We start from the raw sequence: 12,485 nt of genomic DNA, 5'->3' as shown, positions 1-12,485 counted from the left end.
GTGCTGGGATTAAAGGCGTGCGCCACCACCGCCCGGCAACCCAGACAATTTTTATTGTCATCTTGTCCCCTAGGTAAGGGAGTTTTCTTTTTGACTTAGCATCTCAACCAGGGAAAAGGGGCGACATATTCTTTTCTGTGCTACTTCTTGCTGATTTTGGGGTGTCGTAGTCAAGGGGTCCACATAGACTGAAATGCTAATCAAAAGCAAAAGGAGAATTTAGGCAGTGGAGTATTTATCAGAAGCATCTGGTTGGCAGACTCTTGAAGAAACAGGGATGTCCACATGGGCTGGACTGGTTTACATCCACAGCAAGTCTGGAGCTCGTAGTCTTTAGGAGCAGGTTGTAGTCAGCAACTGATGCCCAGATGTGTCTGCCAGAATCAGAAACATGTGTATTGGGAACCAAATTTGTGTCCTCTGCAAAAGTAGTGTATACTCTTAATCACTGAGTCATTCTCCAACCTTCATTCTCTTCATTTTTAGGGGCTTCACTCAGGCAAGCCCAAGACTTGTGATTTGAGGTGGGGGTCTTCTCAAAAATAGGAAGCAAGAAGGAAGCTGAGAGGGTAAGGGCATTGTGACAAGCCTGGCAGGCAGTCACCCCAAACCACATAAAAGTGGAAGTAGGAAACAAGCTGGCAAAGTTGTGCTCTGCCCTCCACGGGCACACAGGCAGGCCCTCGGGCAGACACAGAACATGCACACACACTAATGGCTATTATTTATTATTATTACTATTTCTTCTTAAAAATCGAAAGCCCCTTAAAAGAAGAATGAATGCAGAGTGGCGTGGGTGTGGACTTCTCTGCAAAAGACACAACTCACTAAGAGGTATCTCTGCATAATTCTTAAGATAAAAATCACTAAGAGATGTCTCTGCATTATCTTTAAGACACAACTCACTAAGAGGTATCTCTGAATTATTCTTAAGACATAACCCACTAAGAGATATCTCTGCATTATTCTTAAGACACAACTCACTAAGAGGTATCTTTACATTATTCTTAAAACATAACCCACTAAGAGATGTCTCTGCATTATCCTTAAGCATGAAGGTTAAGGAAAAGGAGGGACATTCTCAGAACTGAGATGAAGTGCGGACGGGCTCACCGGAGAGTCTCAATTAAGTGTCTCAGCGTCGGCTGTGTAAACCAGCATGGTGACTCTCAAACTACGACTTCAAAGCGTTGCTGGGAAGATAAACAGATCTTTATCTCAATAAGTGAGAGGACAGGGTGGCTCCAGGTCACCTTGGATGGAATTATAATCTGGTAAAACCAGAGGCCACTGAGGTTGCACAGGAAGTGAGGCTGAAATGGAGTTCCTGGTGAGATTCCTAGAAAACTGCTGGCTTCCTGTCAGCAAAGAAGCAGTGGGTATCTACTTCAGGACTCTTCCTTCCAGCCAGACTCCTCAAGCAGAGTCCTCTCCTTTCTCACGTCCCGGTAACTTCCTCAACGTCGTATATTGTCCAGGGACTGGAGAAGACAGGCATCACCCTGGAAACTCAGGCTTTAGTAAAACCCCAGGTGTTAGCTTATTGATCCATTTAACTTTTAGTTGACAGATAAGGTTGTGTATATTTAAGATATTTGACTTTCTGATTTACATATGCACTGGGCCATGGTTATTTTAAGCAGTTTAGCAAGCACACTGATCTCCAGCTCGGCTGTGCGTCAGAACCCAGAGTGGCTGTGAGATGATCAGCCAGCCAGCATCTGCCTGTCCAGGCCCCTGGTGACCTCTGTTCCATTTACTGCTCTGTTCTCATGGTTGGTTACTTGGTTGATTGGTCAATAGGAAAGCCAGCCAGTTGGTTGGGTTGGGGGTGATTTGTGGGTTTGGTTTTTATTTTTAAGATTTATTTATTTTATTTCATATGTACGAGTGTTTTGACTGCATTTATATCTGTGTACCACGTGCATGGCTGGTGCCCTCAGAGACCAGAAAAAGGTACTGGATTCCCTGACACTGGAGTTACATGCAGATGGTTGTGAGCACCACGTGGGTGCTGGGAACCAAGCCAGGTCCTCTGCAGGAGCAGCCAACACTCTAACCACTGAGCAACCTCTCCAGTCCCATGGATTTGGAGGTTTTATTTTTTATTTTTTGGTTTTCATGAGACAGGGTTTCTCTGTATTGTTTTGGAGGCTGTCGGTCCAGCCCGGCCTCGAACTCACAGAGATCTGCCTGCCTCTGCTTCCCGAGTGCTGGGATTAAAGGCGTTTGCCACCACCGCCCAGCATTGGAGGTTTTATTTTTGTTGTGGTTAATTGATTGGAAGGTTGGTTGGTTGGTTAAATTTGGGCTTTCTTGTTCTTGTGCCTAGTTGATTGCTTGGTTTGGTTTCTCTTCCTGTTGTTGGTTGTTTGCTGTGAGCTGTTGTTCTCTGAGACAGTCTCAAACTCATGACAGTCCTCCTGCCTCAGCTTCTAGTTTACTGAGGTTATAGGCATGATCTGCTACTTTCAACCCAGTTTTCTGTCTCTGTTCAGCTGCTCTAGACTCCATATATAAGTGATAGTGCCGTACCAGGATCGCAGAACCCAAGACCAAACCAAGGAGCCAACACTTCCTGATGCAAATGCAGAGGTTTCTTTTTATTGTTCAAGCTGGCCAGCTTGGATCTCACTCCATGGCAGGGAAATGAGATCCCCACCAGCCATAAAGAGAAGCTTTTAAAGGGGCAGACCATAAGATTGAAGGCCACAAATTTTAAAGTTCCCATTGTTACTTAATGTCATACAAAGTACAGAGTAAAGCAGTAAGCAAGATACATTTGAGTAAGATAAGACAGGGCATGAGGTTGCATGGTTATGGGGTCACAGGGTCTGCCAGTTATCCCCTGGGCTGAGGGATCTTTACAACCTTAAGACCAGCAATTAGCAGACATAGGAATTTTGACCCAGGTGGTGGAGGGTCACCTCCCCTTCTCTGAGAGCGGGGCTCAGGCACCAGCCATGGCATTCCCAATCATTAGAAGTTCCCTTTTCAGGGCCTAACTTTTTAAACTTTCATTAATTTTAATTTTTGGTCCTTCAATAGTAGGTAATAATTGTCTTCCCGTGCCTGGGTTACATCACTTAATGTCTTGTTCTCAAGGTCATCCCACTGTTCCACTGGCCAGGTGTCCTTTAGTGGCTGAGTAATATTCCACTAAAAAAGCACATCCCATGCAAGCAATCTCATTTTCCTCCTCGTTTGTCTGTTGACACTTAGCTTCTATTCCACCTCAGTTCCTTTGCCTGGTGGCACAATGATTTCAGGGGTTCAGATGTATTCCACACACTGATTTTGTTTTCTTTGGATATTTACCCACTACGAGAGCTGCTGGATCCTAAGGTGGTCCTACTTATTGTTATGTGAGGAAGTTCTGGAGACAGCTGCACATGTGGCAGTCAACCCGTGCTGACCTTGATCCCATTGGATAAATCTTGAGGGGCACAGCTGGATTGCATAGTAATTCTAGCTCTAGTTCTTAAGAGAACCCCAGACTGATTTCTATGGGCTGCACTGGTTTGCACTCCATAGTACGTAAGGGTTCCCTCATCATCACCAGCATCTGTTGTTTTGCTGGTGACAATCACTTTCCCTGGGGTGAAGTGGAGTGTCTGTGTACCTTTTTGGTTTAAGTTTGGAGTCGGGGTCTCACGTAGCCCAGGCTGGATCTGAGCTCCTGACCCTCCTGCTTCTGTCTCTTGAGGGCTGAGATGACAAGCATTGTGTGACATTATTACTGGGAACATGAACAAAAAATGTCTAGTCACTCCAGATAGGAAACTAAAAACAGGTCAAATTACAAATACCACCAAAATCCAAGTTGGTGAACCATGAGGTTTATTGGGGTTACTTACAGCTGCATCACAAAAGCCCCTCACAACGCAGGTGACATTTCACAGAGCTGGGAGCCTGGAGTGCACCACACAGCCTGCAGGCAGCCTGACAGGTTGGAGAGTGTCCTTCCAGGTCCCTTAGCTGGTCTCTCTCAGTAGGTCTTATGCATACCTGAGAAAAGTTGGCTTAGTCAGTCCTATCACTTTGGGAACTTCCTGAAGCCTTTGTTTTCTTTCTGTGCTTAATTAAGGAGTTCCTTGGGAATCAGAAGGTTCTAATCTCAGAGGAACCCTCAGCCCCGCTTCTTAGTGAGCTTTTTGATACGCATTTCCCAAGATGTTGAAGAGGCTGAATGTCATTTTCAAAAGCATATTGACCTTTTGTCTTTCTTCTTCTGAGAACCATCCATTCAGCCCACACCCCTGTGTGGACTAGCTGTTTTGCTTCTTTGGTGGATGTTTTTGAGTTCCTCATATAGTCAAGATAGTAACTCCTGTCAGGCAAATGCTGGCAAAGCCTTCCCAATCTGTGGGTCCCTTCTTCCCACTGCCAGGTCTGTTTCATTTTCTCTGCTGTGTGAGTGCTTCTCAAATTGGCGAATCTCCTTTGTTACTTTGTGGAAGAAGATGGTGGGTTTTCTTTTACTTTCTCACTTCCTGTTCTTGTCTCCCCAAAGGGACTCCAGGCCCTCTGGGATCATTTGTCTTTTTCACCCCCAGGCTTCCTTTCAAGTTTTAGATTTTTAATTTATGTGTATATGCGTGTGTCTGTGTGGAGGTTTGCACACATGCATGCAGTGCCCATGGGGGCCAGAAGAGGGCATTGTGTCTGCTGTAACTGGAGTTACAGGCAGTTTTAAGCTGCCATGTGTTGCTGGGAACTTGACTCTAGTCCTCAGCAAGAACAGCAAGCATACTTGACCAGTGAGCCATCGCTCCTGCTGGGACCTCCAGGTCTCCAAGCTTCCTTTAGTGACTAAGACAGTATAAGAGTGTGACTAACTGTTAACAAGAGAGTGAGTGAGTACAGGAATGTGTCGTAGCCTTTCCTGGAGAGATGTGAACTATTTGCCCCAGTAGAGCATCTACAGCAGATGAACAAACAACCCTACCCAAGCCCAGCAGGGTGAACCTGTGAGTTTCTTGTTTGATCTTTGTCTGGGGCGTGGAGGGAGGAAGGAATCCCAAGACCAGGGAAATGGGGAGAGATCCCAACCTCAGGAAAAGGCAGTAGGCAGGGAAACTCAGGTTGCTGGTTGACAGGAGTACTTATCTGATGTCCATTTGACCTGTGAGAGATGGGTCCAAGTCTCATAACTCTTTGAAGCTTACAAGACTTTTTTGAAGTTTACAAAATGAGATAAAAATTTTAGATATGTCAACATTGCCCCTGTTTGTGTTTTGTACTGAATTTCTCACTGTAGAAAAAGCAGTAGACTCACACCTTGAGTCATAGTAAGAGCTTAGGGACCCAAAACAATAATTTGGGGTTAAAAAGCATTAGTACTTTTTTTCTCTGTCCAGAAGGTTGGACATATCCATTGGACAGAGGTAATTTTAACACAATGAGGAGCACTTTTAAGTCTATACTTAGAAGACATCGAAGGAAATCTAAATTTTTGAGCTTGTAACTATGATAATAGTAACAGTACTTTACATGGGCTAGATTAGTAGCTTATCAGAATACCATTGATTAATATTTAACTGTGAGCCTTTCAAGTCTTAGTATAACAATAGAATAGAAATGGAAACAAATCTGAAACATTTCTCATTTTTTATACCTTAAATCACTTTCCTAGACCCTCACAACTAACATAAGCTTTAAGCTTCTTCTTTCCAAGCAGTCATTTACTACGAGACACAAGTGGTTGGTTACTGAGAGTAATCACTGCAAAACAAGTACCTTTAAATAAAGGAAGAGTTAAAAAAATTACATTGAGCCAGGCGTGGTGGTGCACACCTTTAATCCCAGTACTCAGGAGACAGGGGCAGGTAAATCTGTAAGTTTGAGGCCATACTGGTCTACAGAGTGAGTTCCAGGACAGCCAGGACTGCACCAAGAATCCCTGCCTCAAAAAAACCAAATAAATAAACAAACAAGAAACCCAGCATTTCTTGGGGTGTCTTGCGTGAGTACAGAGGATGCAAGGGGCAGCATTTCCAGAAAGCCTCGTCCACAGTGGGCGATGCATCTGTGGATTTCACTGTCATCACCATCTGTCCCAGATGGGTGTCATGCCCCCATCTCCCCACTCCCCCACCCCGAGGAAACGCTTTACCGCTTCTACAACCTTGCAAAGGGGCCTTGAGAGCCTCCAGGAGGGACTGTTTCAATCAGGGAAGAAATAATGAACTTGTTAAAGTCGGTTTCAAAGGACACAAGACAGAAGGAACAGAAGTGGAGACAGGACGGCAGTTAAGCCGAGGGGGTGGGGTACACAGCGTGATGTGTGTGACGTGTGCGCGGGTCAGAGGACAGCTTGCAGAGTCGGCTCTCTCTTGCCACCATTTTGTTCCTCAGGGTGTGAACTCAAACTTGGCGCCAAGCATCTCCGCCCAGTGACTCATCTCCCTGGGCCCTTGCCAAAGTTTTATTATTATTATTATTCAATTTATTCATTTTAAATCGTGTGTATATGTGCATAGATGCTCTCAGAGGAAAAGGTATGTGATCCCATGGTGCTGGAGCCCCAAGTGGGTGTGGGCTCTGGGAACCAGACTCGGTCCTCTGGAAGAGCAGCGCGTGCCCTTAACTGAGCTTTATCGCCAGCCCTGAACCCAAGGTTTCTGATGAAGCTCAGCAGCGCTGGTTAGAGGAGGAGTCAGAGAGACTGGAGGGTCCATGGGAACGGCATGGTGGTCTCCAGGACGATCCTGCTGCCCGATGTCTCTCTTCCAGTGGGCATGGCAAGGCAGGTGTCTGTGCTGTGCTCCAGAGGCAGATGTCTGTGTATCCGTCAGCCGCAACAGGCGCATCTTCAACACAGACATGCGCAGTGCTGGAGGTGGGAAGTGTGAACGCTACTGATAGATGCTCTGAGCTCGCGGGGAGGGGAGGCAGGTGGGTGGATGGCCACGCGTTCATACACACCAAGCATGAGTCCATCTGGCCTGAGCTAGCTGTGGGCTGGGGAGATGACTGTCAGAAAAGAGTTTGACATGCAGGCATGAGGACCTGAGTTCAGTCCCTGGGACACACATAGCAGGAGAGAGAGCTGATTCCTCCAAGTTGTTCTCTGACCACCACCTGTGCGTGGACACCCAATCAGGGAGCAGGGGAGAGTGGGGGGGGGGATGGAGAGAGAGTGGGGAGGGGCAGAGAGTGGGGAGGGAGAGAGAGTAGGGAAAGGGGGAGGGATAGGGAGAGGGGGAGGAGGAGAGGGGGAGAGGGAGGGGGAGAGGGAGAGGGAGCAGGGAAAGGGAGACGGAGAACAAGCCGGTGGCAGAAGCTACAACCCCAGCTCTGGGGAGGCAGAGACAGGCCGCTCCCTTGACTTGCTAACCAGCCAGCCTAGTTGGCAAGCTCCAAGCTGGGGAGACACCCCATCTCAAAAACCAAGATGGACAGCCCAGCCCTGAGAAACAACACCCAAGACTGATATCTATCCTACACGCACACACACACCAGAAACTTAGCAGTCAGGCTGATGCTGTGTCTCCTCTTAGTCCAACCTGCTGACTCTCCGTCTCCCTTGAACCATCCCGAATACTCCATTTCTGATGCGTTTCAGATCTTCTGTCTGCCAAGGATATGGAAATGAGCCTCTCTTCACAGTTCCAGACATTTCTTCATGTGCCATCTTGGGCAAGGTCTCCCTGCTTCAAACTCCCACACCTGATTCAGTGGCAGGGTGTCTGGGGAGCTGTGTGCCCTGACATTCCACGGGAGCTGGCCTGTGCTCTTTAGCTCAGCGACCACTGCAACTGGAAATGCTGGTAGGTTGCGCTTGCCTGAAAGATAGCAAAAGCAGAACACCAGGGCGGAATTCTCCGTGTTCTCATCATTGGGGAACTCTAGGCAGGGGCTCCACCCTGAGCCATGCCCCCAGCCCCTCACTGGAGCTGATCCTGGATTAATTCATAAGTTTTCATCCCCTTTCTAGAGAAACTCTAGGAGGCCACCACCAAACAGCTGCAGTATGATGTGAAACTATCCTACTGGGACCTTTGCCAAATCCCCTGTACTTCCCTAGACAGGGATGCACTCTGGGAGGATGGCGGCATCAAATGTGTCAGCAGCCACAGATTTCACCCTCATGGGGCTCTTCAGCCGCCACACAGGGCCCCACCTTGCCCTCCTCTTCCTCGTGGTCACTGTGTTCACCACAGGACTGCTAGGCAACGCCATCCTGATTTTCCTGATTGCCACAGACTCCAGGCTGCACACACCCATGTACTTTCTGCTCAGCCAACTCTCGCTTCTGGATGTTGGCTTCCCCCTGGTCACCATCCCCAAGATGGTGGCTGATTTCCTGCAGGGAGAGAACACCATAACCTTCGGGGGATGCGCCACCCAGATGTTCTTCCTCATGCTCACGGGTGTCTCTGAGGGCGTTCTTCTGTCCCTCATGTCTTATGACCGCTATGTGGCTGTGTGCCACCCGCTGCATTACCAGGCGCTCATGAGAGGCCAGGTGTGCCTGGGGATGGTGGGCGCATCCTGGTTCTCAGGCGCGCTTGTGGCCTCCGTGCAGACCTCTGTCACCCTGCAGTTCCCCTACTGCGCCTCACACACGGTGGACCACTTCTTCTGCGAGCTGCCGGCCCTGCTCAAGCTGTCCTGTGCAGACACATCCGCCTACGAGCTGGCGCTATCCGTCTCGGGGGTGCTGATCTTACTGCTGCCCCTGTCTCTCATCTTCACCTCCTACGGCCACGTCCTGGGGGCTGTGCTGCGCATGCGCTCAGCCGAAGCCAGACACAAGGCTTTCACCACGTGCTCCTCACATGTGGCCGTGGTGGGTCTCTTTTATGGGGCAGCCGTGTTCATGTACATGGTCCCGGGCAGCTACCACAGCCCCCAACAGGACAACGTGGTATCCCTCTTCTACAGCCTCATCACCCCCACACTCAACCCCCTCATCTACAGCCTGAGAAACAGAGAAGTCCGAATGGCCTTGGTCAAGGCCACAGGCAGGGCTGACCTCAGGGCGAAGCGCCGATGGCCTGTGATGCTGCCCCTCCCAGGAGCCCTTCTCTGAGGCTGGAGGCGTGCACAGGTCATTGCTACTGGCCAGTTGCCTCCGGGGCGCACTTCTCCCTTCTGTGTGAACTTGTAGAAAACCAGAAGTTATACCCCAGCTGGGGCACACAGCTGCCATCCCCACACTAGCACAGGGTTGCTGAGGCAGGAAGATTACCTCAAGTTTCAGCCAGCATGGGATACACAGCAAGAAGCTACCTAAAATATTTTTTTTTAATTTAGGGACGGCAGATGGCCTCTGTTCTTCCAGAGGACCTGCGTTTGGTTCCGAGCACCCGAGTCACACATCTTACAACCAACCACCTGTAACTACAACTCCAGGAGATCCGAAGCCCTCTTCTGGCCTCCTTGGGCACCACACACATACGACATATACACACATGATAAATGTTTTGTCAGTTATTTAAATAGGAGGGTAGGTGTGTCTGTCACCCAGGCACTGGGAAGGTGGAGGCAGGAGGATTGGGATTTCACGATCACCTGGAGAAATGGCTGCAGCCCTGAAGTGAAGTGCTTTCTTCACAAGCACGGCAATGTGAGTTCAGATGGCAGAGCCCACACAATGCTGGGTGTGATAGCCCACCTCAGTCTCGGCCTCCCCAGAGCCCACACACATGCTGGGTGGTGTGATAGCCCACCTCAGTCTCGGCCTCGAAAGGCAGAGGTGAGGATCCCAGCGCAAGCTGTCTAGACAGACTAGACACATCTGTAAGCTCTGAGCTTTCTGAAGAGACCCAGCCTCAAAGAATAAGGTGGAGCGGAAGAAGGATCCTGACACCAACCCAGGCCTTCACATGTGCACACACACATGCAAAACTACATACATACATACATAGGATAGGTACATACATACCTACATGCATGCATACATACATACATATGTGCATACATGCCCACCACACATGAAAAATGATGATAAATACAAATTAAAAAGCAGTCCAAGGTCATTCTTAAGAACATAGTGAGTGTAAAGCCAACCTGGACTATATGCAATGTTCCCAAAAAAGAACCATTGACAGCTGTGGCCCTCAACCGTGTATTCACAGACTAAAATGAACCTCTTTTTCTCATAACTTATCAGTCTACAGCATTGTGTTACAGCAACAGGAAGCAAACAGAGGCAGCAGCTACCTGCAGCCAACCTGCCTCACCCATGACTGACATTTCTGCAGTCTGGGAGTGATGGTTGTCTAGTGATTTCCTCCAAACTCCTCGAGGAAGGATGAGGGCTCATGGGGCTCAGGAAGTAAACACAACTCACAAGTCTCGGGAAACTCCTCAAATTTACAGGATTTGCAAGGCCCCTTCCCAAGGACATATATAAAGCAGTAGGAGCTGCTGGGATGGGGGTTCTGCCGTGGATCTGTATACATAATACATAAATAAATCTTAAAAAAAAGATTGCTCAACTCAGGGTGGACAGTCTCTCTACTGCTATTAGTAGTGTTGACAGGGGCTCCATTTGTAAGCCCGCCCCCAGTCACTCACTGGGAGATTCTAGGCGGGGGCTCTACACTTGAGGTACATCCCCAGGTCTCCTCTTGCTGTTTCGTTCGGAAAAGGGCCTATCCTTGAATTTACTCTGTTTTGTAATCCTCCCGCCTCAGCCTCCCAAAGTAACTGAGATAAAACATCTGCATCACCATGCCTAGACAATGTCAGTGTTTTGATCAGTCAGGCCAGGCCAGCCAGGACTACATGGTAAGATCCTACCTCAGTGTGGGCACTTGGGGAGTCTACAATATGACATGTACACACTAAGCATCTGCTTGAACCATGACTCCATGAAATCTCAGCCAATTTGGAAGCAGCTGTAGCTGTGCGTGTGGTCCGGTGGAAGAATGTTTACCTGCCATGTTCATCTGCATGTGGCCCCGGGTTCATCTGCCAGGCAGGAAACGGGAAAGGGAAAGGAGGGAAGACGGCGACGAGAGGAGCAGGGAGAAGAGAGAGGAGGGAGGATGGAGAAAGGAGAGGTAAGAGCAGACTGGGGAGGGAAGGAGGGAAGAGGATGAGGGGGCCAGGAGAAGGCACCTCTGGGGTTGATGCTACTGTGCTCTGTGCTGTGCTTCTCAGTGTGGCCGCAAGAGGGCGCGGTGCCTCCCCAATCTGCACAGCCTCGTTGCTGCTCAGACCCAGAGTTGGGGTGATGCCTAAAGGTCCTTCAGAGTCCCCCTAAACGCTGGAGACCCAGAGGGAAATGTTTAAAGCCACGCAATTCAGTGTTCCACAACATCAAAGCATACAGCAAAATAAAAATGTTCATCATGGTACTGGAAGGTCAGGTTCCGTCTCCACGCGGTGGGGGTGGATCCCAAATCCCAGAGCTGGTGGGCCGGTGTGCTCTAATCTCTTTCTTCCTTTCTTCCTTCCTTCCCTCCCTCGCTTCCCTTTCCCTCCTCCCTCCCTCCCTCCCTCCCTTCCTTTTAAAAACAGTTGTTTTGTTGGTGCACACCTCCAGTCTCAGCATTCAGGAGGCAGAGGCAGGCAGATCTCTGAGTTCGAGGCCAGCCTGGTACAGAGAAACCCTGCTTCGAAAAAAATAAAAAACAGAAACAAACAACAAAAAGTTGTTTTATTTTTTACAAACGGGGCAGGCGCTGGTGTGTGTGTGCAGTGTCCTCAGAGCCCAGAGGTTACAGGTACAGGCCGTTGAGAACCGGAAGTTGGAAGTGAACTAGGGTCCTCTGCAAGAGCAGAAAATTAAAATGCTCATACCTTCTGAATTGTCTCTCCAATCTCTCTCTCTCTGTCTCTCTCTGTCTCTCTCTGTGTCTCTCTTTCTGTGTCTCTCTGTCTCTCTCTCCCTGTGTCTCTGTCCCTCTCTCTCTCTCTCTCCTCTATCTCTGTCTGTCTCTCTCTGTCTCTCTGTGTGTCTCTCTCTGTCTCTGTCTCTCTGTCTCTCTCTGTCTCTCTGTCTCTCTCTCTCATACCTGGCTGGAACCCAGCACCTCGTGTATGCTAGGCATCTGCCCACCCCACCTCAGACACTTCTTGAGGTGCCCCACCCGAATACCAGCCAGTTCATAACTGGTTAGGTTTCGCTGTGATTCTGAGCAGGACACCGGGTGTTGGAGCCCAGCAGCGCATCCAGCTGGAAAGCGTCCATGGTCCACCAGGAAGACACGGGTGCAGCTTCCCAGCATGCTCTATGAAGCCTAGCTTGTTCATCTCAGCCATGGCCCCTCTCCTGGCAGCTGAGTAGGGCTGGGACAACAGAGGAAACTCAAGCCCTGTGCTTGAGAAACTCCAGGCAGAAGAGACAAAGAAGCAGCAACAAACAGCCACAGGCCAAGGATTTGCAGGAGGCCGGAGCCAGGTCCCCGGGGTGGAAGGGGTTCAGGGAAATGAGTCCTGCAGAAGGGGCTCCGGGCAAACGGCGAGTTCAGCTTGAGGAACAAACCTGCAGGAATTCCAGTCGGAGGACCCAAATATGAAGTCTGGGG

General features: G+C 49.2%; 1 protein-coding gene across 1 annotated transcript; it reads left to right on the top strand.

Annotated features, from left to right (window-relative positions):
• The first annotated feature begins 8,050 nt into the window (after positions 1-8,050).
• LOC101830301 (olfactory receptor 2Z1-like) lies at positions 8,051-9,037 on the top strand. The gene has a single exon (XM_005087076.2). The coding sequence runs from the start codon at positions 8,051-8,053 to the stop codon at positions 9,035-9,037; it is 987 nt and encodes a 328-aa protein (XP_005087133.2).
• Positions 9,038-12,485: the final 3,448 nt, after the last annotated feature.

This window comes from Mesocricetus auratus, unplaced genomic scaffold (assembly GCF_017639785.1).
Source record: "Mesocricetus auratus isolate SY011 unplaced genomic scaffold, BCM_Maur_2.0 Super-Scaffold_6731, whole genome shotgun sequence".
Taxonomy (NCBI): Eukaryota; Metazoa; Chordata; class Mammalia; order Rodentia; family Cricetidae; genus Mesocricetus; species Mesocricetus auratus.
This window is presented reverse-complemented; position numbering and strand designations above follow the sequence as displayed.

Bases quoted from the DNA above. Each gene is read 5' to 3' on its own strand.
- LOC101830301 (XM_005087076.2), top strand. From the start codon at position 8,051: ATGGCGGCATCAAATGTGTCAGCAGCCACAGATTTCACCCTCATGGGG.